Source organism: Macaca nemestrina, chromosome 4 (genome assembly GCF_043159975.1).
Source record: "Macaca nemestrina isolate mMacNem1 chromosome 4, mMacNem.hap1, whole genome shotgun sequence".
Classification (NCBI taxonomy): domain Eukaryota; kingdom Metazoa; phylum Chordata; class Mammalia; order Primates; family Cercopithecidae; genus Macaca; species Macaca nemestrina.
Window position 1 is genome coordinate 30,447,615 of NC_092128.1, and position 26,350 is coordinate 30,473,964.

General features: G+C 41.2%; 1 protein-coding gene across 2 annotated transcripts in view; it reads right to left on the minus strand.

The window, feature by feature from the left end:
- LOC105474532 (calumenin) overlaps positions 1-22,737 on the minus strand; it is a 33,561-nt gene extending 10,824 nt beyond the window's left edge. The window contains exons 1-5 of one of the 2 annotated variants that reach the window (XM_011729303.3): positions 22,642-22,737; positions 13,354-13,585; positions 7,036-7,229; positions 2,422-2,588; positions 1,638-1,698 (exon numbers count right to left, since the gene is read on the minus strand). In XM_011729303.3, coding sequence (XP_011727605.1) covers positions 1,638-1,698; positions 2,422-2,588; positions 7,036-7,229; positions 13,354-13,574 — 643 coding nt within the window. In that variant the 5' untranslated portion in view covers positions 13,575-13,585; positions 22,642-22,737. Of the gene's footprint in view, positions 1-1,637; positions 1,699-2,421; positions 2,589-7,035; positions 7,230-7,302; positions 7,497-13,353; positions 13,586-22,641 lie in introns of both variants that reach the window. The other variant, XM_011729294.3, reaches the window with a different exon arrangement.
- Positions 22,738-26,350: the final 3,613 nt, after the last annotated feature.

Below are 26,350 nucleotides of genomic sequence, written 5' to 3' on the forward strand. Positions count from 1 at the left end.
TCAGGCTTAAAATAAACATTTCAGATAACTCTCAGAGGTCTAAAAACAAACGGGTTTATCTGAAACACAAAACCCATGGTGTGCTAGAATAAGTTATTCCCGATAAGTATGTGAAATATTAAAATATCTAATATCTTTCTAAACAAAGTATTTGTAACAATGACATTTGTAGTAACAGTCTTATACTTTCCATCTTTACTCACTTTTTTAAAGAGATGGAGTCTCGCTATGTTGCTCAGGCTGGAGTACAGTTGCTATCCACAGGCACAACCTCATTACTAATTAGCACAGTTCTGACCTGCTCTGATTCTGTCCTAGGCTGGTTCACCCGTCCTTAGGCAACCTGGTGATCCCCTGCTCCCAGGAGGTCACCATATTGATGATGAACTTGTGACTACAGTCCAGAACTGTTGGACTCAAGTGATCCTCCTGCCTCAGCCTCCCAAGTAACTGGGTATGCCACCACACTCAGCTCCTTTACTCATTTTAATTTCTGTCACAGTAATTGGGAAACAATTTGCTCAACTACTTGGTAAGAAAGACAGCTTTTTTTTTTCTTTTTAAGCAATGAGAATATCTTAAAATTAGTCTGATGATAATAAAACAGAGCTTTACTTGGGAGAAATTAGCCTTGAAGGTGTGACATCCAAAACAATTTTTTTAAGAAAAATTAGACACTAAAAAGGGAAATGTCAAAAGGGAGAAACTTAAAAAACAAAAGTAAAGTAGTCAGAGAATCAGACAGAAAATATGAACAGAACACAGTAAAAAGGAATGGCTACGAGAGGGATTAGCACCTCCCCGTCATTTATTTATCCATCTCTTAATCCATTCTCTATCTCCTTTCCCTGGGTTTCCCTATGTCAGTCTGGGCTCCCTGCAACTCTTTACCATCAGTTCCATTGAGCATGCAGGATATGCTATATCTGTGCTGTTGAGGATGGTAGCCACAGGTGCTTACTGAGCACTTGAAATGTGGCTGGGATGTGCTATAAGTATTTAAAAAACCCTCAATAATTTATATTAAGTGGAAATTACAGTATTAGAATTTCAACACACTGTTGAAATTTCATCTGTTTCTTTTTACTTTTTGATGTGGCTATTAGAAAAGTTAAAATTACATATGGGGCTCACATTTATATGTTGATTAGGCAGTATGGCTATGGACACTTTATCACAACCCACTATCACACTGGTCTGGTTAATGATCTGGTGACAGCTAATGAGCTAGTGAGAATTGACCCTTGGGGTAAATTGTTTCTATGGGCAAATACATCTTTCTTTTTTTTTGAGACAGAGTTTCACTCTTGTCGCCCAGGTTGAGTGCAATGGTGTGTTCTCGGCTCACTACAACCTCTGCCTCTTGGGTTCAAGCAATTCTTCTGCCTCAGCCTCCTGAGTAGCTGGAATTACAGGCGCCCGCCACCACACCCAGCTAATTTTTTTGTATTTTTAGTAGAGACAGGGTTTCACCATGTTGACCAGGCTGGACTTGAACTCCAGACCTCAGGTGATCCACTCGCCTCAGCCTCCCAAAGTGTTGGGATTACAGGCGTGAGCGACTGCGCCTGGCCAGCAAATACATCTTCCAAAGCTTCTCAGTTTTTCTAAGAAAAACATTAGAAGCAGAGACTTACCAATATACTCTTCTAGATCAATGAAACCATCAGCATTCTTATCTATATCTTCCATTGTTTCCTAAACAGGAAAGAAGAAGAAGAGACTATTAAGTTAGTCTCTGAATTTGCCAGAAGAAAGTAAAGTATCTAGTTTAGGCAAACATTTATTATTCATTAAACATACACATACATATATGTATGTATGTAGGTACGTATGTATGTCTGTATGGTTAAAACCATTTCTAGCCAGGAAATGGTAAAACATGAGCAATTTCTTATGCTTCAATCTAGAACAACTGAGTCTTCCTGGCAGAACATTGACACTGCTTAATGACAAACTATCCCATCCCGCCCATGATGATCTACCTGGTAGCCTTAGTCATGCGAAAGTCACACTAACAGGAGATGTGACCAGTGATTATGTGTACAGCTATAGATAGTCTATGTTATTAGTAACTGCCTTCTGTGAGAGTTCTTTAGTATCACTGTTATTACTCGATGTCTGACTATTGGTCATGGGATATTTTAAATAATAGGATTTCCCCCATTCTTACAATATGGAGCTGCCAATGAAATGGCAAAATATATTATATGATAGAGGTATTAGCATACTTAACAGAATGCCCAAGGCACCTTGATCAAGGTCACAGAAAAACAGTGACAGACCTTGGATTCTGAATTTGGCCAGTACTTATATAGCATATCACTCTGCCAAATACACAGGAAAGGCTAAAGGGGAAAGGTAGAATAAGCCACAAAAAGAGGAACTGAGTCCCTGTTCAGAATCCTTGTTCTCACCCACCTGCACTACTATATCTTTCATGTAGTCATACTCCTCAGGGTGCAGGAAAGCTGTGAACTCCTCCTTTGTGGCAATGAGGTCTCCATCCTTGTCTGCCATTTTAAACCTCCGCTCATCTCTAACCATCATCTGTTTATAGTTAAATCCATCATCAGGGTCTGGATCATCTAGAAAACAAAAATTTAGGTCAAATCTTAAAAGGCTTTCAGAAAACATGAAAATGTGTGAGGTGGGAAATCAACTTCCAATAAAGATAAACCATGCAATGAAGAAATAACTGATTACACAGGTAAAACTGCAGCAGTACAAAGACACTTAGTCTTGGGCTACAGCTCCAGTATTGGGATGTCAGAGTCAGCTCCAAGTTCACATGGAACTCTGGCTCCTGAACTATGTAACTCACTGTTATGCTTCACTATTGGTATTAAGGCTGCTAGAAGGCTTGAATTTTCTAGTTACATCTGGAAGGCAGTGGTGGCTCTCAAGTCCCACACTGTCTGAGTTTTAACTCTACCATTTTCTAGCTGTTTGGCCTGTGCCTTTGTCTCTTTTATCTGTAAAATGGAGATAGCAATGGTGCCAGCTTCACAGGATTGTTATAAGGTTTAAATGAGAAAATATATCTAAGTGCTTAGAAACAATGCCTGGCACATAGTTGGCTTTCAATAAATGTCAGTTATTGCTATTTTTATTAAACATTAGGATCCCATTAAGAAGATAGAAACCAAAGGCCTTCTACTTCATATAATGGACACTTGGATTCAAGCAATAGAATGCCACCGCTTTGAAGGTCATGTTCTTTTTTTTTCAGTCAACGTAGAAATCTACCAAGAGTTACAGGTATTGTTCACCCCCATTTAAGTGAAATTCCAGAAAATGCAAACGAATTTAAAGTCACAGAAAATAGATGAGTGATTGCCTATGGACAGGGGAATGGGGAGGATGAGGATTACCAAAGGACATGAGGAAATGTTGGGGGGATAATGGATATGCTCATTATCGTGATTGCAGTGGTGGTTTCACTGGTAAATACATACGTCAACACCCATCAATTGTGCACTTAAATACATACAGTTCACTTTATGCCAATAATGACTTGACAAAGGCATACAAAAAAAAAAAAAACCCTTAGATTACAACCAAACTGAACTTGGAATTACCCATCTGTTATGACATCGAGCTACACAAGCAGCAGTTACCTAGTCTCTATATAAGAATATAGAAAAGTGAAATTTAGTTTTTTGTTTTGTTTTGTTTTGTTTTTTGAGATGGAGTCTTACTCTGTCGCCCAGGCTGGAGAGCAGTGGTGCAAACTCGGCTCACTGTAAGCCCCGCCTTCAGGGTTCACGCCATTCTCCTGCCTGAGCCTCCTGAGTAGCTGGGATTACAGGCGCCCACCACCACGCCTGGCAATTCTTTTGTATTTTTAGTAGAGACGGGGTTTCACTGTGCTAGCCAGGATGGTCTCAATCTCCTGGCCTCGTGATCCACCCGCCTCAACCTCCCAAAGTGCTGGGATTACAGGCGTGAGCCACTGCGCCTGGCCGAAATTAAGCTTTTTAAGCTGAAAAGATGTGGAGTTAACTGCAGAAAATAAAATTTTTTTCCAATCTGAGTTCCTGTATAAACCGAATTAAGATAACAGACATGAAAATTTTTTGGTGAAGATATTTTAAAAAGTAAAAGACACCACATTAATGTTAAGAAATTGTTGTTCCTGCAACATTGATTACATAACAAGGATATGACACTGGTTTTATAAAAAAGACCCACAGGGCCCCTTTAAGAATAACATCATTACTGCTGACCTTTGAGACTGTTCAATCTTTCCACACTGTAAGCACAGTTTAAAGCAACAAAGACAAAACTACTGTACTATTTTGAGAGTTGAGCATTTTGAAGCTTCATTCTTTACTGAGTATCAAAAATTCAGTAAGACAGCTTAATGAATCATAAGGCTTTGGGATCCTGTACGTACGTACACACACACACACACACACACACTCTCTCTCTCTCTCTCTCTCAAAGCCATAATAGGTTGAGATGGAGAACATAAGGCAAACAAGCCTTTCTCAGATACTAAGGTGTCTCTTCTAAACAGTTTCAGTACGATGTAACATAAATAAGAAACATAACAAGACAACATACTTTAAGACTAAATTCTTACATAAGTGCTCTCTTCCCTTGGGGTAAAACATGTTGACTGGACTTAAATAGCCTAATAGCAACATGCACATACATACATAAGGATGGAAATAGGAAGATACATTTTTTTTTTTAAATTTATAGTCAGGACCTTGTTCTGTGGCCCAGGCTGGAGTGCAGTGCAGTCATAGCTCAATGCAGTCTTGGACTCCTGGGCTCAAGCAATCCTCCTGCTTCGGCCTCCTAAGTAGCTAGGACTACTGACAAGTACTACTACTCCTGGCTACTTTTTGATATATATATATTTTTTGTAAAGATGGGGCCTAGCTTTGTTGCCCTGGCTGGTCTTGAATTCCTGGACTCAAGCAACCTTTCTGCCTTGGCCTCCCAAAGTGCTAGGATTATAGGCAGAAGCTGCTGTGCCTGGCCAAAACTTTATTTTTAATGACAAAACCTATATTCCTATAGCTCTGCTTGGAATGCCATATTTATCCTAAGCACCAGTTCTGGCCCTAGCTGGCCTGTATACAGCTTTAGGTAGGCTCTTGATCTAGTTTTGCTATAGGCAGGGTAGATCTCAGTATTTCATATTTTACTTGTGGCAGGGACAGTGTTAACCTTTCTCTCATGGATATTGGATTCATTGAGACAGATTTTAACTAAGAGCTACGATGATTTATACCTGAACTCCAAATTGAATCAAGAACACCCAGTAACAAATACTCCTCCTCACTTCTCTAAGCCAACTCATGACCCCCTCAGTGCTGTCCACCCTCATGCCTCTGGGGAAAGATGCCTTATAAAGACATTGCTTCTCCAGACAGTGCTTCAGCTTATGCAGTCTCAGGCAGCAGAAATACCCATTACGTTGAATCATCTGCCCTGTGAGGCAACAGAGCTCTCAACAGATTTTTATGCACATAATCATACACAGCCTGAAGAATCATTCTGGGCAGCGAGTGAGTGTCTAGGTCAGAGCTGAGATTTATTTACACAACATTTTGTTTAGATCACCAATAGCCTACTCTTTGCTTTATATTTATCATTAATTCCAAATAAATCAGGAAGGTGTTGGGTCTCAGCCAGAGCAAGAAGCAGGATGCCTCTCCATCTGTACTGTTTAATACATGTGTTCTTAATTGGGTGAAGGATATGTTTGGTTCTTGGCTAAGTGTCAAGCATTGAGAGAGAGTGCCACTTTAGTCTTAGGAAAGAGAACAAGCATGACACAGAAATAAAAGTCTCTTCACCAGAAATGCATGCAGTCCTGTAATTAATGCAGACAGCTGGCTATCTGTGGGGAAACAGATCCATTATACACTCACTGTTAGTCAGTGGCAGAGAACGCTTGCTTTAACCCAGAAGGTTGCCTAATTTCCAGGATTAAAATGGAGAAAGTACCATTTATATTAATACGTTCTGGTCTTAAACTGTAACCATGTACAACAGAGGAATTTCACGAATAAAAACACCCTGGGTCATCAACTCAGTAAGACTCACTGCCTAGTATTCAGCAGCAGGCAAGTGTTACAAGTAAAAGAAAATTACTAACAGGTGGCCCAAGCATACAAGCTATCAAATCAACAAAAAGCAATCAAATTAACATTTATTTGCCTTAAAGCATTTGCAAAGCAGGCTGATAAACTCATGTGCCAGAGAAAACAAATGGGAAATTTTCATTTCCAAACTTCAGTAAGCAGACATACTGAAATAGTTGAATTTTATCAAGGAAAGCTATTTTATTAAGGAAAGACTTCTCACCAGTCATAAAGAAATCTAATTTGGTTTGAATTTTAGGTACAACACTTTATTGGGACCATGTCAAGAGACATCTCAAAGCCCCTTGCTTTGCACTGTTGGAACTATGTAGCCTTATAGTGTCTTTTTTCTTTTTTTGACAGGTCTTGCTCTGTCCCCAAGGCTGGAGCGCAGCAGTGCAATCATGGCTTGCAGCTGCCTCAACCTCCTGGGCTTAAGTGATCCTCCCACCTCAGCCTCCTGAGTATCTAGGACAGGCATGTGCCACCATGCTTGGCTAACTTAAATTTAATTTTTTTTTTTTTGGTAGACACAGGGTCTCCCTATGTTGCCCAGACTGATCTCAAACTCCTGGGCCCAGGCAATTGTCTCGCCTCAGCATCCCAAAGTGCTTATAGGCGTGAGCTATCGGCACCCGGCCCAACGTATTCTTTTAAATGAATCTACTCCAAAAATTGTCTCTATGAGGGATGACATAAAGAAAAAATGGTAAAATATATGTAAAATGCTAAAAATGTAGAAGATACCAGACTTCAGAAAACGACAATTAAACATATGTAAAAATACATAATATACAAATTTAAAATTAATAAAGGGAATCAGCTTAGCACTGAATTAAAGTATTTAAGATAAGCTTCCTTTACTGTGTGACCCATTTGTTTCTTTGACTCAAGACCATGGTCTCTGCCAGGCTGACATCTTGCCCCTTACCCAGGTAAGTGCCATAAGTCACGTTTCTGTACTCATCCCAGGAGATTAAGCCGTCTTGGTTCATATCAAACTCCTGCCACTGGTTTTCAACATTGTCATATATGTATTTCTTCTGGGCGTGCTTAATCCAGGATTTCAGCTCCCCCTCCGTCACAAACCCATCTTTATCCGCGTCTATTTTATCTACAATCATTCTACAAGACAAAACAGTTACGTTTCAAGGTGCCAGCTCCACAAGGCTTTTTCCCCCAGATAGTAGGGACCTACCTAAAACGTAGCCGTAGGTGGCATTTTTATACTCCTCCCAGGAAACGAGGCCGTCCTCATTGAGGTCATGCCCCTTCCACTGTCGCTCTACATCCTCGTAAATCCAGCGCTTTTGTGCAAATTTAATCCAGTCTTTGAGCTCATCCACAGTGACAAACCCGTCCTTGTCGCCATCTATTTTACTTACAATCTTTCTGTAGAAAATGCAGAGAAATCCAGCAAAAGGTTAAAAAGACACAGAACTCTGGACTTAGCCAGGTGTGTGCCCAGGGCTAATGCACAGAAATAAAAAATTGTCTCCAAAACAAAACTGCCAGGCCAGCAACTGAAAAAAATGGTCCATTACTGGTCTGTAACAAGCCATGTGAATAAGGTCAACACAGTCAAGGCTGGTGCACTTGGATCCAAAAGCAAACTCAGCCTATCTGTTTAGAGGTAGATTTCAGCCTATGGTTAGAATTCAGGAGTGAATATCCACTCCTATCCAAGTTCTCCACTCTTTGTATCAAACAACATGTAAAACTATGTTTTTCCTTTTTTTCACTTGTATTTTTTCTAGTGAAGATGTGGCTGAACTTTATTTTTCTTTATTGCTTACAGAAGAGAAACTCCAATTCTTGGTAAATAATCATGGTTTTCTAAAAATTCATAATATTTACATCAGACTTTAAAAATTTAGCTGCTTTTAGAAAAAGTAACATTTTTGATAAAAATAAGAAGATATCAAAAAAGTTCTGGGATCATTTATATCTCAAGGCAAGATTATTTTTAAAAAACATAAAAAGACAGGAAGATGCGTATCTAAAAAATGGCTAGCAGCTTTTAAATACTATGTTGAACTGGATTTTTACATGAAAACAGAGAACTCTGATGAAATGATGTGGTAAGAATGTATATCTGATTATGAGAATGTTAATAAGCTGAGAGGGTTAGTATGTAGATCATAAAGCAAAACCACAAAGCTAAAGGATCAGTAGCTTTATGAAGCTCTGTAAGTGTCCTTCTTCCAGATCTGTCATCTCTATGGATTTAAAAATATGGGCATGATATGAAAACTTCTGTTTAAAGGTGCAATCACTTAACTACAGAGGCAAAATCATCCTATGTAATGTTACCCAAGTAAGCAGCTCAGTTTGGAATATGAAGTTGAAGTCAAAACTTCCAACAGAAGCGAAATCTTGGTACACTCCTATGCTCTATTATTTGCAGGACTGAAAAGATCGTCAGTTGGTAGCAAATAATGTCTTTCCCCAGTTTGTGTTCATTTCATGAATACAACATAGGAAAGTGATCAGAATTGAAGAGCACTAGTGACACTATGAAAAGAGACTCATCTTGATGCAGATAGGGTGTTAGATACAACTATTACTTAAATCCTATAAGTAACCACCTATAAGGATTGAAAAGATTGTCACTTGGTAGCAAATAATGTCTTTCCCCAGTTTGTGTTCATTTCATGAAAAAACATAGGAGAGTGATCAGAACTGAAGAGCACTAGTGACACTATGAAAAAAGACTCATCTTGATACAGATAGGGGGTTAGATACAACTATTACTTAAATCCTATAAGTAACTAGCATTTTCCTTCAGAGAATGTGTAATCTTGCTCCAAAATGTTAACAGGAAAGGTAAACCAGTAAGAAGTTATCTCTGGCCTGGTACTCACGCCTGTAATCTCAGCACTTTGGGAGGCCAAGATGGGCAGATCACCTGGCGGGAGGTGAGGAATTTGAGACCAGCCTGGCCAACATGGTGAAACCCAGTCTCTACTAAAAACACAAAAATTAGCTGGGCATGGTGGCGCATGCCTATAATCTCAGCTATTCAGGAGACTGAGGCAGGAGAATCTCTTGAACCTGGGAGGCCGTCGTTGCAATAAGCTGAGATTGCACCACTGCATTCCAGCCTGGGAGACAGAGCGAGACCCCGTCTCAATTAAAAAAAAAAAAAGTTATCTCTTATAAATATCCTCTTCTATCTACATAGACATAAGGACAATTTTTGTTGTTGTAACTTTAGTCCTGTAGAATTTTAACACTGTTCACAGATGAAGCTATACCAACATTGAACAGTTCAACATTATTTATAATGGGATGCAGTTTGTGCTCAAATCATACTGGTTACTAATAGTGCCACTGTACAGTTCATAAATAAAGGGCAAGGAAAAAGGGCAACCAGAACCCCTCCTATCCCCAAAAGGTATTTTTAAACTATTATAAATAGCCTAAGAGAAGGATCGCCCAGATTAAAAAAGACATGACTGTTCAAGACGGGCTTTTCTTAATGAAGCTGGCTAAAGAGCATTCTATTCAATACAAACATCTCAAATGGTTTAACCTAGGGGTTGGCAAACTTAAGAAAAAAATAATATATATATTTTTTTACTTAAACAGAAAAACAGTTTACAAGGCAAACTTCTTTTTTAAAAAAGGGACAGATAGTAAATATTTTTGACTTTGTGGGCAACATATGGTATGGTGTGTGTGTGTGTATTTTTTTCTTTTTAAACAAGCCTCTAAAAATGTAAAAGCCATTCTTGCTGATCATCAAGCCCGCAGGCAGTTGTGTAAGTACGCAGGAAGTGGGCACATCCTATTTTAGGCATAAGGCTCTAAACCATCATCTTTAAATGCCTGTGTAAATTTATAAAGCTAATGGTGTCATAGTCCTGTGACAGCGGAGAACCCTATGGATGCCACTAAATAAACCTTTATTCTAGGACAGACACAATGCATTAGTGCACCTCATGTTATTTATTTTAGGAGGTAGCACATACCTCTACATTTCAAGGAGCATAAAGCAAACCCTTCAGTTGTTTAAGAATTTGGATCAATAAATGGGCTCCAGAAGGGTGACCAATATTCCTGAAATTTTCAGTACACAAAATTTTCTTATTTTTATTGTTATTATTATTTTTTGAGATAGGGTCTTGCTCTGTCACCCAGGCTGGAGGGCAGTGGTACAATCACAGCTCACTGTAGCCTTGACCTCCCAGGCTGAAAGGATCCTCTCATCTTAACCTCCTCAGTGGCTGGGACTACATGGTCTCAAACTCCTGAGCTCAAGCAGTCCTCCTGCTTCAGCCTCTCAAAGTACTGGGATTACAGCCATGAGCCATTGTGCCTGGCCCAAAATTGTATATATAAGCACGCACTTTTCTGAGGAAAAGTCCTTAGCTTTCATTAGACTCCCAAAGGGCCTGGGCCTGTGATCCCCAAAAGGATAATGAACTGCTCTAGTTCACTCCTATAATAAATATATCAAGGATTTTTTTTTTTTTTTTTTGAGACAGTCTCTCTTAGTTGCCAGGCTGGAGTGCAGTGGCGTGATCTCGGCTCACTGTAACCTCTGCCTCCTGGGTTCAAGCAATTCTCCTGCCTCAGTCTACTGAGAAGCTGGTACTACAGGCACGCGCCACCACGCCCAGCTAACGTTTGTATTTTTAGTAGAGACGGGATTTCACCATATGGGCCAGGATGGTCTCAATCTCTTGACCTCATGACCTGCCTGCCTCAGCCTCCCAAAGTGTTGGGATTACAGGCGTGAGCCATTGTGCCCAGCCAGAAAACTTTCTAAATATTAAGAACCACTACCTCAAAACAAATCTTCATTTTAAGGATACATAAAATGGCCTGTCAACATTCTTAATAAGAAAAAATACCTGAAACTTGTATATTGAATTGTTTTAAAATGCTTCCTGTGTTCTTTTAGCTATTATTGCAAATAAGGCATAAACAATGACTTACCTCTTAATAATTATGTGTCTTATAGACAGATGGAAAAAAGGGGGAACCTGTTGTTCCCAGTTCTGGTATACATTACCCTACCAAAACAATGTCTGGAAATGCCATAGTAAACAAGTTTTTTAAAAGGTTCATGTGGGATTCTTGCTCCCAACAGCATGTTACTATATAAAGTAGGGATATTTGTCACTACCAACAAAATTTGGGAGAAGCAAACAGTCTATTCGCACATTCCATAAAAAACATGACTTTATCATCTTGTTCTAATCAAATACAGAATCTGCATATGTGACGAACTTTTAATATTCAATGATCACAAAAACGAGTACTTTCTACTGAAAACTGCCAGCAGAGCTTTATCCCTACCTGCAAGGGATCAGAATATCCTCATTAAAGTACCATCTACACTAAATGACACCAAACCTAAGGGCCTTTCATTATTTAAGAGTAATTCTGTGAAAAAATATGTGCAGAACAAAATGTGGGTTGGACATGCACAAAATTAATGGGCGTAACATAAAGAATTAGAATACCCTCTGCATTTCTATTTTCTTTTCTTTTTTTTGAGATGGAGTCTCGCTCTGTTGCCCAGGCTGGAGTGCAGTGGCACGATCTCAGCTCACCGCAAGCTCCACCTCCCGGGTTCATGCCATTCTCCTGCCTCAGCCTCCCGAGTAGCTGGGACTACAGGCAACCGCCACCACGCCCGGCTAAATTTTTTTTTTTGAGACGGAGTCTCACTCTGTTGCCCAGGCTGGAGTGCAGTGGTGGGATCTCAGTTCACTGCAAGCTCTGCCTCTCGGGTTTACGCCATTCTTCTACCTCAGCCTCCCAAGTAGCTGGTTCTACAGGTGCCCGCCACCTCGCCTGGCTAGTTTTTTTTAAAATATTTTTTAGTAGAGACGGCGTTTCACCGTGTTAGACAGGATGGTCTTGATCTCCTGACCTCATGATCCGCCCGTCTTGGCCTCCCAAAGTGCTGGGATTACAGGCTTGAGCAACCGCGCCCAGCCCCCCCGGGCTAAATTTTTTTGTATTAATAGTAGTGATGGGGTTTCACCGTGTCACCCAGGATGGTCTCGATCTCCTGACCTTGTGATCCACCCGCCTTGGCCTCCCAAAGTGCTGGGATTACAGGCGTGAGCCACCATGCCCGACCTGCATTTCTATTTTCAACCTGGAATGTTAGTACGGTTATTAGATTAAAACTGAAAGTGAGGATGGTCTCTCAAAGGAAAGCAACCTAATAGAACACTAACTCTGTGATGCATTTCTATCTATATCTACTTTCAAATGTTATGTGATAGTACTCATTCTACATAGCAAAATATTTTTATTATTTCTGTCAACGTTGAAGAATAAAACACTGTATCCTTCAGTCAGTAGATAACCCAATGAAAAAATACATTCATTCTGCAGCATCTTCCAAAGCAAATCCTGTAACAATGTCTTATGATCAAAATGCTACCCATCAAGGCAAAATATTTTTAGAAATTGCTATGTGTGGCACAACTTTCCACACAAATCTCTCGAATACAGTTCAGAAAGTTGCACCAATAGTGCTCACTGAGAATAATATTTTTACAAAGTTGACCTGCATTTTCTTCAAAAGGAAGGCTTTGGAAGGACCAAAAAACACACTGTCAGATCCCCAATTAGAAATACTCAACTGGGATTCTACAAAATCAATTTTTCAGGTCAAAAGCTGTCTACCAAGAGAGCCAAAGAACCTGACTATGGCCCCGCTGTTACTGAAACAGTAACTCATACTCAGACATTAAGTTACAATTTTCTAAAAGACAAAGTTGGTTTGATTTTTGTTTTCTACTGAAGCAAATATCTGAGAATGAAAATAAAGAGGGTGAAGGACACCCCGGGAAACCATAAACTTCATAGGGATCCAATGTGCAGTTTATTAGCCCATCAAAGACTTGGTGTGTGCCAGGTCAATAGGGCACAGTTTTTAAAAATTAAAAGCAGCAGAGATGAGAAGAGATGAGAAATCCCCCCATGCTATATTCTTCTGGGAGCAAGATAATGCAGTTCAAGTTGGGTCCTGCAGTACTTGGTACTTTTATGCAAAAACAATGCTTTGCAGAACAAGGTACAAACTGTTATTCAATTAAAAATGTATGAAATCAGGCACTTAATGAAATTTTAGAGGTAGTAATTCCATGATTAGCTTTCAGAAGATATATTAATAGTTCAATACAACTTTACTCATAACTGAGCCAGAAAAGAAGAAAAGAATTAGCCTTTATAAAGAATGTCATTACCCACACTAGACCCCTGACAGCTGGCACCTTACCCAAGCCTTTCCTTGCTCTCTTCTGGTGTCAGCTGATCAAAGGTCTTTGCTTCTTCAGCACCCAAGAAGGCATCATGGTCATAATCAAAACTCTGAGCATCATTGTGAACCTTGTCACTGAGCTGAGGCTCATGATGTACACGGTCCTTCTTTTCTGTAGGCTTGCTCAAGGCAAAGGCTGTGCACAGGGACAGGCACATAAGAAACTGTCGCAGGTCCATGATAATTAGATCTTAAAGAAAATGAAAAGCAGTTAATTCAGGAGGCAGTATGCTTAATAATTAAATAAGAAATTAAAAGCTCACATCCCAAATTATTAATGTGATACACACATCTATGCAAGTCTTTTATATTATCCCAATTACTTAATCCATAAAATAAGTATGGTGGAATATCGGACTCTTCAATTATTATGGTGAGAAATTTTTACCAGTTTCCTTCATCTGATTGTAGGCTGATAAGAAACTTATAGTTAAAATGTCCACTTTCTGTTTTCTTTCAAAAGATACGAAAGTAGAACTTTAATCCTTTTGCCTAAGTTCGTAAGAATTAAAAGTAAAAGAACCAAGATTTAAATGCTGATTCTAAATCCTTTACTTTTTGTACGCATCAATGGTCTGGTCTTCAAATATGGCTGATTATTAGAATCATTTAGGAAGCTTTAAGTTTCCCCTATTGATTTAGATTCTCTGAAGCTGAATTCAGACATTTGCAGCTTTAAATGTTTTTTAGGTGATTCTGATGTTCATGAGATTAGGAACCAGTGAAACACTTGGCAGCTTCCTTGGTCTATAGCACCAAGTCTCCAACATCCAGGCTCAACCTTGAGTCACCTTCAAAGGCCAAATCATTAAAATGGTCTGGCCACAGATAAGAACTTCTTTATCCTTCTGCACAGTTGTTTCCGATACTTGCCTAGGCATAAATACCACCTGTAGTACTGTTCAAAGTACAGATTTCCAGGCCCTGATTCAAACTTTCAGAATCTCTGTAGTCACAGGAGACTCTAATGAACAAGCACAAAGCTGGAACACTTCACTGAAAAAATGTGACAAAAAACCTGCAAAGAAGCTGCAGAGTAGAAATCTGTTTAGTACACTCTACTGATTCCCCACAGTACTATCCAGAGTGGTTAAAGTCTTAGAGGAAAAAATAAAATTAAAAATCAAGAAGAAGGGTTTTCAGGATTTTACATTTTCTTTCATCACTGGGAAAGCAGCTCAGTGGGAGTGGGTGGGAGGTCCTGAAATGGCAGAGGACGTATCAGTGGAGAGTGGAAAGTGTTCTAGAATAAATACAACGCAGTAAGACAAATAGAAATGTACCTAAGGAGATAATGGGAGTGGCGGGGGGCAGGCGGGCAGTCATTCCCAAGTGCCCCAGTCTCAAAAAAGGTACTGTTACTGATGATGTGAAGGTTAAGACTTATGAAAATCCATCAGAAGAAGCAATGTGAAAGCAAGACCATGAAACCCACAGAAAAAGGGGTCGAAGATGGTACTTATCTTATTCTATTCCTATCAATGTTAGAACTTGGCTATGTTTCTCAACATTGTTTCATTCAATCCCATCAAAATACCCACATTTACAGACAAAGATACTTGTATTAAGTAAGATGTTCAATGATGACAGTTCATAACGATTAAAAAATCGGAAAACAAATACAAAGAGAGAATTGGCAAAATATATTAAATCTTTATTATGGAAAAATACACAAAGGTTAAAAAGAATGGGCCGGGCGCAGTGGCTCACGCTTGTAATCCCAGCACATTGGGAGGCCAAGGTGGGCGGATCACAAGGTCAGGAGATAGAGACCATCCTGGCTAATGGGATGCTGAAACCCCGTCTACTAAAAATACAAAATATTAGCCAGGCATGGTGGCGGGTGCCTGTAGTCCCAGCTACTTGGAGGCTGAGGCAGGAGAATGGTGTGAAGCCGCGAGGCGGAGCTTGCAGTGAGCCGAGATCGTGCCACTGCACTCCAGCCTGGGCTACAGAGCGAGACTCAGTCTCAAAAAAAAGAACGACATGAGGCTGGGCATGATGGCTCATGCCTGTAATCCCAACACTTTGGGAGGCTGATGCAGGTGGATCACTTGCATCCAGGAGTTTAAGACAAGCCTGGGCGACATAGCGAAACCCTGTCTCTACTAGAAATACAAAAATTAGCCGGGCATGGTGGCACGCACCTGTAGTCCCAGCTACTCAGGAGGCTGAGGTGGGAGGATAGCTTGAAACCACCAGGTGGAGGTTGCAGTGAGCTGAGATTGTGCCACAGAACTCCAGCCTGGGTGACAGAGATCCTGTCTGTGTCTGGAAAAAAAAAAAAAAAAAAAAAAGAAGCCAGGCGTGGTGGCTCATGCCTGTAATCCCAGCACTTTGGGAGGCCGATACGGGAAGATCACTTGAGGTTAGGAGTTCGAGACCAGCCTGGGAAATACGGTGAAACCCTGTCTCTACTAAAAATACAAAACTTAGCTGGGTGTGGTGGCACACGCCTGTAGTCCCAGCTACTCAGAAGGCTGAGGCATGAGAAGTGCTGGAACCCAGGAGGCGGAGGCTGCAGTGAGCTGAGATCGCACCACTGCACTTCAGCCTGGGTGACAGAGCGAGACTCTTTCTCAAAAAAAAAAGAGTGCAAAAAAAAAAAAAAAAAGAACGAGACGCATCTATCCACAGTGATATGGAGAACTCACCACGATATGTCAAGTGAATAAAAAAAAGCAAGGTGCAAAACAATGTGAAGATCTCATTTACATAAAAAGCAAAACAAAATTAAACAATCTCCCCAGCTCGTTTTTATTTGTATAAAATACAACACGCACATAAATGGTGTGGAAAGATAAACACCCATGTGCAAACAGTGGTAACCTCAAGGTTCATGGAAGAGACACGAATGGGGTGGGTTGGTAAGACTGGTGTGAAGGTGAACTTTAAGACTGTATCCGCTGTATTGTCTAATTTGTATGAACAGCACACTCTCAGGTTTATTAGCTTTCTGTGTGTATTACTTGTAAAATATTGCTCTGGGTGAATAACACCACTCTGGCTGACCCTCCAATAATTCAACTGATCAATCAAATCAGAGTAAACAGAAAATTCGAGATTTAGTGGCTCTATAAATACAACATTAAAGTGAGCATGCCTTTACTTCAGGGCAAAATGAAACTTCTATCTCAAACTATAAACAAATCTTATTTTGAGAGAGGGTCTTACTCTGTCACCCAGGCTACTTGGAGTGGTGTGATGATAGTTCACTGCAGTCTGGACCTCCGGGGCTCAGACCATCCTCCCACTTCAGCCTCTCAAGTAGCTGGGAATACAAGTGTGCACCACCATGCCCAGCTAATTAAAAAAAAAAAAATGTTGTAGAGTCTCACTATGTTGCCCAGGCTGGTCTCAAGTGATCCTCCCGCCCTGGCCTCCCAAAGTGCTGGGATTACAGTCGTGAGCTACCATACCCAGCCTATAAACAAATAATGCTGCAGATAAACAAAACTTTGGAAACAAAAAACAGAATTATATGTTGTTGATGTTTTGGGATATATCCCAACAATATGTATGACAGAGGCTTGCAGAATCAAGTAAAATCAAGAGTCACTGCAACAAAGGATTTTCCTTATGCCTAAGGGGACTTTAGGAAAATTTTACAAATGATTACATTCTCAAAATAAAATATAGCACAATACCCTAACAATTCTTGCCAACCCCAAATATTACAATATGAATAAATGCTTATGCACTCTAACATTATCAGGGCCTGGAAAGGATACTATACCAAATTTTAAGACATGCAGCATACAGAAATGTAATATACTGATTCACTTTGTGATTTAGAGGGAAAACTACATTTATGTTTCAGGCTTAATATCTTGATACCAGGATACCAGAATTCCAAAGAGGAAAAGCCAAGCGATTTCGCTTTATCACTCACCCATTTCTCCTTTCTTCCCCTCTCTCGATTAAACTTCCAATCGCACCCTTAAACAGGCTCCTCCATTCTGTCAATCAATGCTTCTCAGGTCTCCACTACCCACAGTCTTTCCCAGACTGTGCTATTCCTTCAAGCCTGCGATTCCCTTTCCCTCACCCACACAGTTTCTACCCTGCTGCCTCTGCTTCCTCACCATCCAATGCTACCCTGAAATCTGGCTTCCTTACTATTTATTGATGAAACAGCCTACAAACGTCATCAAGGACCACCAGATGGACAAAGTCAATGGTCCATCTTTAACTTCATCTTTCTGCAGGGAGGAATGAAAAATCTGCACTTTAAGTAAGTTCTACTTAAAAAAAACAAAACGTCCTTTGTGCCCACATATACCAACTCCTGGCTATTAGAAACTTTAACAAAAGGCCTCTTGTTTTATGAATACAGACACTAAAAACAAAAAACACCATCCATACCAAAAACTGTACTAGATTTATCTAAAACCATATGGTTTTTGGTATGGAGCGTGTGTGTATGTTCAAGCAGAAACAAAGGACATCTAAGACAAAGGATATATTATGTGGGAAGATGTGAAAAGGAACAGTAAAAAAATAACTTCATATACAGCATTTGAAAAACTACATTAGTGCACTTCATTTTCTTTTGTTGAGACTGAGTCTGTCTCTGTTGCCCAGGATGGAGTGCAGCAGTGTGATCCTGGCTCACTGCAACCTCCACCTCCTGGGTTCAAGTGATTCTCCTGCCTCAGCCTCCTGAATAGCTGGGATTACAGGCATGCTCCACCATGCCCGAATAATTTTTGTATTTTTAGTAGATACAGGGTTTCACCATGTTGTCCAGGTAGATCTCGAACTCCTAACCTCAAGTGATCCTCCCGTCTTGGTCTCGGCCTCCCAAAGTGTTGGGACCACTACCAGACAGCGTACTTCATTTCTGAAGCATCTTTGTCTTTTCAACCAAATTGAAACCAAATGATACAAAGTTAATGGCCCTTCTCACCATTTTCCTCACCCACTTCAACACTTTATAAAAGTTTAGATTGGGCCAGCTATCTGGCAGTGGCTCACACCTGTAATCCCAGCACTTTGGGGGGCCGAGGTGGATGGAATGCTGGAGTTCAAGACCAGCCTAGGCAACCCCATCTCCACCAAAAATACAAAAAACTAGCTGGGTGTGGTGGTGCAGCTATAGTCCCAGCTACTCGGGAAGCTGAGGTGGGAGGATCCCCTGAGCCCCGGAGACACGAGGTTGCAGTGAGCCATGATCATGCCACCACACTCCAGCCTTGGTGAGGAAACAAGACCCTGTCTCAAAAAAAAAAAAAAAAAAAAAAAAGAAAAAAGTTTAAGTTGGATACTTTCATCTAAAAAGTGAAAAAAGTTTAGAGGAATAGGTACAGATCACAGATCACTTCCAGCTGGAAAGATCTTTGTGCATCCATTGGGCCATATATATTGATCACAATACTGGTCCAATGGATATACTACGGACATAATGGACAACATAATATTAGGAAAAATATGATACACATAAATGAAAGACTTAGCTGTATGAGCTTTTATCATGCGATCTAGAAAGTAAACCAATGCTTGTGAAAACTGAATCTCCCCACCCCCCATTTCTCAAATGAGTCTCTCCTTCTAAAATTTTGTGTCTCTTCCACGAAAGGCAACATCTAATATTTTTTTCTTGGGGAAAAAAAAAATCTAGACCTGTACTGCCCAGTACAGTAGCCACTAGCCACATATGATTACTAAGCACTTGAAATGTGGCTAGTGTGAACTGAGATTGGTATAAGTGTTACATTTCATATCAAAAGAATGGTATTTTATATGTATTAGATTAAATATTATTAAAATTACTTTCCCTGTTTTAGATTTTCACCTGAAAATTTAAAATTACATATATGACTAGTATTATATTTTTATTGGACAGCATGTTAGGCACAAACCAAAAGATTAGAAAAGATATCCAGTAGCTATCATCCTTTTGTAGTATTAATGTCACTAATAATGATCTTCTATAAAGTTTTCATGAATCGTTCCAGTAATTTTTAAAAAGAAAAGATTAACAGGGTTAAGTGTGATTTTAATAATAACGAGTCTTAAGAATTGGTTTCTTCGATCCATCCAAAAATGTCCTTAAAAGCTCTAAATTCTTACCACTCCTCCCTGCCCCACCCTTCAGGTAAGAACTTAAGAGCTTTCAAGGAAATTTTTGTCCTTAGTGTCCATAGTGGGTATCCATTGGACCAGTACTGCAATCGATATATGGCCCAAGCTTTCAATTTTGGTAAAGTGCCATTGGTCACAGAATACTTAAATTGTTTCAGGGACATTTAGACGTTTAAATTCAACTTCACAAGAATGTTAACACTGAGTGATCCAACAGTTATTCTGGTTGACCAAAGACCCATTGCTCAATGTTAACAATTGGGAGAAATGGGTGTGGTAGCAAAATTCCAGTTCTCTGAGCTGGATGGATATTCACCAGAAAAGGCATTTACTTCTCCATAACGTAGCAAAAGCAGGAGCTCATTGTTTAACTGTCTACTTCAATTGGAGATTACAGGGAACAGCCTGATAGCAATTTAACTATACTAAGGCCCAGGTTATGAGATCTAGAAAATGAAGTTATCTTGTTATCTATCTGACATTCTTTACTTAAAAACTTTAGTACTATACCAATGGACCATCACATAAAAGTGATGGCATACTTTATGATTTGATAAAAGTCATGACACCAAAACATAATTTATTTAACGTCTCTCTAGTGATGAAGTTACATCGGTTCATCAATATATTCTAATTATATTGTGTAATGGAGGGAATACATTTACAAGACAGCTGAGATAATAAAAGTATAAAATCTGGCTGCAGAAGAAAAACCCTGAGAATGTCTCAAACTATTACTCAAGCTTCATTAGTTCTATAACCAAAGCAACCAGCACAAACTAAATTTTTCTGGCTAGAGAATAAAACACTTTTTAAAGAAGGACAGGAGCCTTAGTTTCTAGCTGTAATTTTGCTGTGCATGTGTAACAAGCGTGACATTGCTGAGAATTTGGTAGTTAATTTAACTCAACCTTCCTTCAGTGCCAGATGTCTACAAATAAATTTAAGATCCTAGAAGACCTACCTACTATGATCACTCTAGCTGGAAGTGATCTGTTATTTTTTTCTTTTTGGACAAAAAGGGTATGATCCAATATAAACTTCTATAAAACTCATTTGAACCACTCAATAACAATGACCACAGGCTACTTTAAGTTGTCTCCTTAGCTCCCCTTTAGAATCTGCACTTCTGGAAGAATGTCTACATATCAGCTAGTACAAATTATTATCCCTATATTGTCCCTAATACAGTGTCTTGCACATTTTACTGGATTAATACATCTTACTGAATTAATTGGGCGGTACTTGGCAGCAATGTGGTTCCTGCCTGCCTGTGTTTTCCAAGCTCCAATTCCGTTTACTGGATCTGGCAATCAGCCAGGAACAGGCAAGTGTTATTTCAGCTGTCTTAACTCTAATACATAAATTACAGCATCAGCAACATCCATACTTAAGAGTTCAGACAGTGACAATCTAGGGCCTTATGGTCTAGCTAGCATTTCCCATGGCTATCCCTGGCTACACCTCTGTCCTTCCAATATCGCCGGTACAACTACATTACAGAAAATCTGTGTTAACACCAATGTACTAGGGTGTGGTGTTGCAGTCTCAGCCACGTGGGAGGCTGAGGCAGGAGGACAGCTTGAGCATGCGAGTTCAGGGCTCCACCTGGGAAACATAGTGAGACCCTCAACTCTAAAATAAATAAATTTTAAAAAATAACACCAATATATAGATCCCAATACTGCTCTAATGGATATAAAGTGCTATCAATAAGTATTTCTTGACACATCACTGGATGAATGAAAGCAAACAATGATTATATTGAGAGTGACAATGAGTTGGTTTCAAAGCTATATTGAGTACTATTCACTCAGGCATACTCAATATATTTTTGTGAGCTTGTGATTCTCAAAAGAATCCTATTGGAACCTCCGTCCCCAACCCCCAATCACCGTAAAACCTCAGATTAGGCCTTGGCAAACTCATTTTCTTGACAAATACTTGTCAACCCCTGACAAGTGTTAGTAGGTAGGTCTTCTAGGATCTTAAATTTAGAGGTTATATCTGGTTCCTCGTTTGGATTATACATATAAATTCTTCAGTGATGACTGTCGTTTGGTATTTGGTTAATTAAATCTACTGAGTGAGGCCAAACTTGCATTTGTCTTGTGTCAAGTTCCATTTTATGGCAAAGACTAATTTTATAGAGATTCCAAGGTTCTCTGCCTCCAAGCTGAATAAGCTACTAGAACAAAAAACAACTAGAAGCCACCTTATTCCCAATTCACTTACGTTGACTTCATGGTCCATGCCAGAAAATGAACGCAATTCAATTCTCAAAGACACTATTGTAGAATTTTATACACTTAGGAATTCAGATCACAGGCTCAAAAGTTTTAGCAGGAGACCCAGGGAGCTTTTACCTTGATGCAAAAGCAGCTTTCGAAACTGCAAGCCACTCTACTATACGCTTAATCACGGCAGCTATAGGGAATTAAGTTTATTTCTGACCGCAGCATGCTAAAGATCAGTAGGATATGGGGCTAGAAGCAACAAAAAACGTAAAAAGGAAGATTAATTCCCCAACAAAGCTTTAAAAACTATTTTCTGTCGCTAACTGAAATACGTAGCCAAACATGGAAGCTCTAAACATTCGGCTTTTCTTTAAAATTACAGATACCACCTATAGTCTTCACTCGTTCTTTCCCCCGTTTCTGCACCCTTTAGGTGAGTGAACACGACCTTGGCAGATGCACCCTACTCTCAGGATGTGGCCTTGGGGCGGGGCTGGCACATACAAGCAGGCTGGTGAGTGGGAGGCAGCAAGGAGCTGTTACAATAACACTATCCAAATGCCCTCCGACCTTCCGGAGGCAAAAAGTGACCCTCCGGTGCCAGGGACTCAGTGAGTGGCGTGACCCAGAGACGGAGGACCAGGACGCAGCAAACCAGGCACAGAACAGTACCCAATGGGACGGAGTTCGACCGGACCAGCCCCCTTCCCAGAGCGCGCGGGAAGACGGGCGGCGGCCTCCATCCCAGGCTGCACACCGAGGGCCCTGGGATATCCAGCAGGCTCAGGCCTGGGACCCCGGCGCCAGCAGACACAGGGGCCCCGAGTGAAGCAGTCCCCTGCCTCGCCAAGAACAAGACCGGGGACAGAAAGAAAGCGAATAAAGATGAGGCAGTGGTGAAGAGGCTGGGCATCACCGTACTTACCTTTCCTCGTAGCCCCCACAACACAGGACGCCGAGGCCGCCGCTCACCCACTGGCTCAGCTCACGCGCGCAAGCACCGCCCAACCGGAAGCGGCTCCCCGACCCGCCCTCATCCGCCTCGCCGGCGGCCTCCCGACCAATCATCAGCAAATTCGCCGCTGACGCATAGCTTCCCCGAGCAGCCATTGGTCTAACAATCGCATAGCCGGGATTGGCTGGAAAGCGCCACGTCCCCGGGACCGCGCCGAGTTGCGTGGACCGGATTCCCGCCCAACTCAAGTCCCTGGGCTTGTTGGGACCGCGGGCCCCAGCCCCAGCCCCAGCCCCAGCCCCAGCCTCAGCCCCGTACTGTGGGTGGCGTGGGCGCGGCCGTTTGGCTGCCACGTCCCCATTCACAGCTCTTGACTCTGCTTCCACAGGGCTTCTTAGACTATCCTGCTGGTTATCTTTATTCCCACAAGGCCACCAGGGCGGAATTAATCCGACTGAATCAGTCACCAACTTTATTGAACAATCCCAACTTTTTCTTTCCCTTCAGCGCTGCGCCCTGTGCTATCTACAGGAGGCTCTTCAGTCTTTGGCACCAGCGTATCTTTCAGCTCCATCTCCCAACACTCTCCCTCATCTTGCGTTCTGGGCACCATCATCTGTGTTTCCTAACAGCCGGTCCTTTTTCATCTTTAAGATTTTTGATCAAGAGGCTTCCTCTGCCAGGATTAAGTGCGTTTTCCTGATTTTCTGCCTTGCCGATAGAAGTCCCAGTTCAGATGTTAGCTCTAGAAGCTTTCCCTGACCCCACTAAGCATAATTCTTACCTTATTTACCATCATAGCTGTTTATAGCTTCAGTACACTTTGCCAAATTCTGCTATAAAATGTAGCTTATCCATCTGTCCTCTTCTAGAGTAAGCTCCTGGGTAGGTATCTGTCTATTCATCTTTATATCTGCAGCTCTGAGCTTACTGCCCAGCTCAGTAATGTTAAGTGAAGGGAATGGGACGAACCCGTTGCATGTCCCTGGTTTAAGAGGAACTTAGTAAATCATCCATTTCATGTCATAAAATTAAAACAAGTATCAAATAAAGGATTCTATAGCTTCAACACAAATGGAATGTAAACCTGTGGCGTTCTTAGCACATAAAGCCTCTATAGTTTAAAATCAAATTGAGACAAGTAGTAAGCTCATGAAACAGTTAAGCTCATGAAAGCAAGCTAGTTACTGTCAATGTGAAAGTTTTACAACTAATGCTTATGGCGTTCAGACAAAGGAGTGTCACTGACCCTTGGTGGTAGTCAGAGAAGGCTTCAGAGGAAGATATGACTAAGGCTGAACTAAGGAAGTCCCAAATGGACTATTCAGCAAGAAGAGTAATAGGAATAAGGACAAGTGGAGGGCAGAGTGGAGGGTAAATTCTCAGACCAGGTAGCAAATGAGGAAGGTAAAAAAAAAAAAGGAGTGAGGGGGAAGCAATGAAAGGAAAGCATGGATGGTAAGTTTGGAGAGGTAATGGAAGATCTTGCCAATTTGAGGAGCCTGAACTGAAGGCAGTGGGAATCGTGGGTCTTCTTGGGAAGGTTTCTGAGCTTGTGCCTACAGGGAAACACATCTAATGGGCATTAACAATAAAACAGGCTGCCTCAGGAGGCATTATTTCAAAAACAGTTTTAAAAATACCTCCTTAAGGATCACTTGAGGCCAGGAGTTCGAGACCAGCATGGGCAACATAATGAGACCCTTCCTCCCCTCCTCTCTACAAAAAAAAAAAAAAAATTAAAAATTAGCTGGGCATGGTGGCACACACATGTAGTTCAAGCTAGTTGCTTGAGCCTGGGAAGTTGAGGCTACAATGAGCTGTGATTGTGCCATTTCACTCCAGCCTGGGCAACAGAGCAAGACCCTTTCTTTTAAAAAATAAAAATAACAACTCCTTAAAGTCAGGCACTGTGTTAGGTGCTGGTGAACCAAAAATAAATAGGACATTGTCCCTGTCCTAAACAAACTCAGCCTAGTGGTGAGCCATCCATCCTGGAATTGTCCTAGTAAAGGCTAAACAGATAGTGAGAGTGCCAGAGATGGGGCCCTCCAACCCTGAGGTTCCCTAATGGAGAAGGGCCTGGCCTAGCAAGGGCAAGGGAAATAGAAACGAACCCTTATATACAAGAGGTTTTTTGTTTGCTTGTTTGTTTGTTTGTTTCTGAGATGGAGCTTTGCTTTTGTTACCCAGACTGGAGTGCAATGGTGCGAACTTGGCTCACTGCAACCTCCACCTCCTAGGTTCAAGCGATTCTCCTGCCTCAGCCTCCCAAGTAGCTGGGATTACAGGCATGTGCCACCATGCCCGGCTAATTTTTGTATTTTTAGTAGAGATAAGGTTTCACCATGTTGATCAGGCCAGTGTCGAACTCCTGACCTCTAGTGATCCGCCTGCCTCGGCCTCCCAAAGTGCTGGGATTATAGGCATGAGCCACCGTGCCCAGCCACAAGACAGATTTTAAAAGTGGAAATAAGTCCTGAGCTTAGTGACCACTTGAATGAATGAAATGAAGAAGGAGCACTCAAAAATTAAAAGGTTTTAATCATGGGAGACTGGGAGAATGAGCTAGATGCATGGAATGAGGGAAGTCAATTGAATTCAAGACATAGGAAGTCTATGTGATGGCAGAACATCTAAAGAGAAAGACCCAAGAGCCTGGAGGAGATACTGGGGAGGGGTTGTTGGCCAGGAGATGGCTGGTGGAGCCATGAGAACAGATAAACTTTTTGAAGAGATGAAAGCAGATTAGACTTCATGGGAGCCCCAGAGTTAGAAAGTGGGTGGAGGAAGGAAGAAAAGGACCTGAGGGACAACACATATTAGAAATGCCACCAATAGCTGCACCCAAGGCCATCGAGTGAGAGCAGCACTGAAGGACTGCTTGTGGCCACATGATGGTGTCACCACAAAAGGCTGACATTCGTCTCCAAGCATCCCATCTCTGCTCATGGGTGCTACTGAACCTTCAGTGTTTCCTGTGTGCAGACACTGTTCTAGGACTGGGGATACAGCAGTGAGCAAAATTAAGTCTGTCGTGGTGCTTATATTCTGGTGTGTAGAGGTAAGTGAGACAGCCCAAAAACAAGAAAAAAGCAACATACATAGAATGAGAGGTGGTGACAGGTGCTGTTACCTGAAAAACCAGGGTTTGTTCTCTTAGTAACAAACAATGCAAAACTCAGTTTTTGATGAATAGGAGTTTTATTACTTGGCATATGTAAGAAGGATACTGGGAATGTTCTCTAAAGCAATGTCTCCCCAAGGGAAAGTGACAGGAGGGTTTTACGGGGTGATGGAGAGGGGAGAAGGTGTAAAATCACACGTAGAGGAGGGGTCCCAGTGGCACAGACGACTGAGCCATTATGCCAGCACATAGGTGGCATGTTATGGCAATGAAGCTATAGCTCCTCCTAAGGTGGAGACTTTGACATGGTCAAGAGAAAAGTTGACACAGTTCATCTATAAATTGCCAGGGCCTGCAAGGAGCTGGTTCAAACCAACAGGGTGACCACATTCCATGCAGGGTTTGGGGAAGAACAGGCCACAGGGCAGAAGGCTGTGAAACAGGCTGATTGCTCAAGTTGACTGAATTCCTTTTATCCCTGGAGACCCTGATATGGGTTGGATCTGTGTCCCTGCCCTAATTTCATGTCAAATTGTAAACCCCAGTATTGGA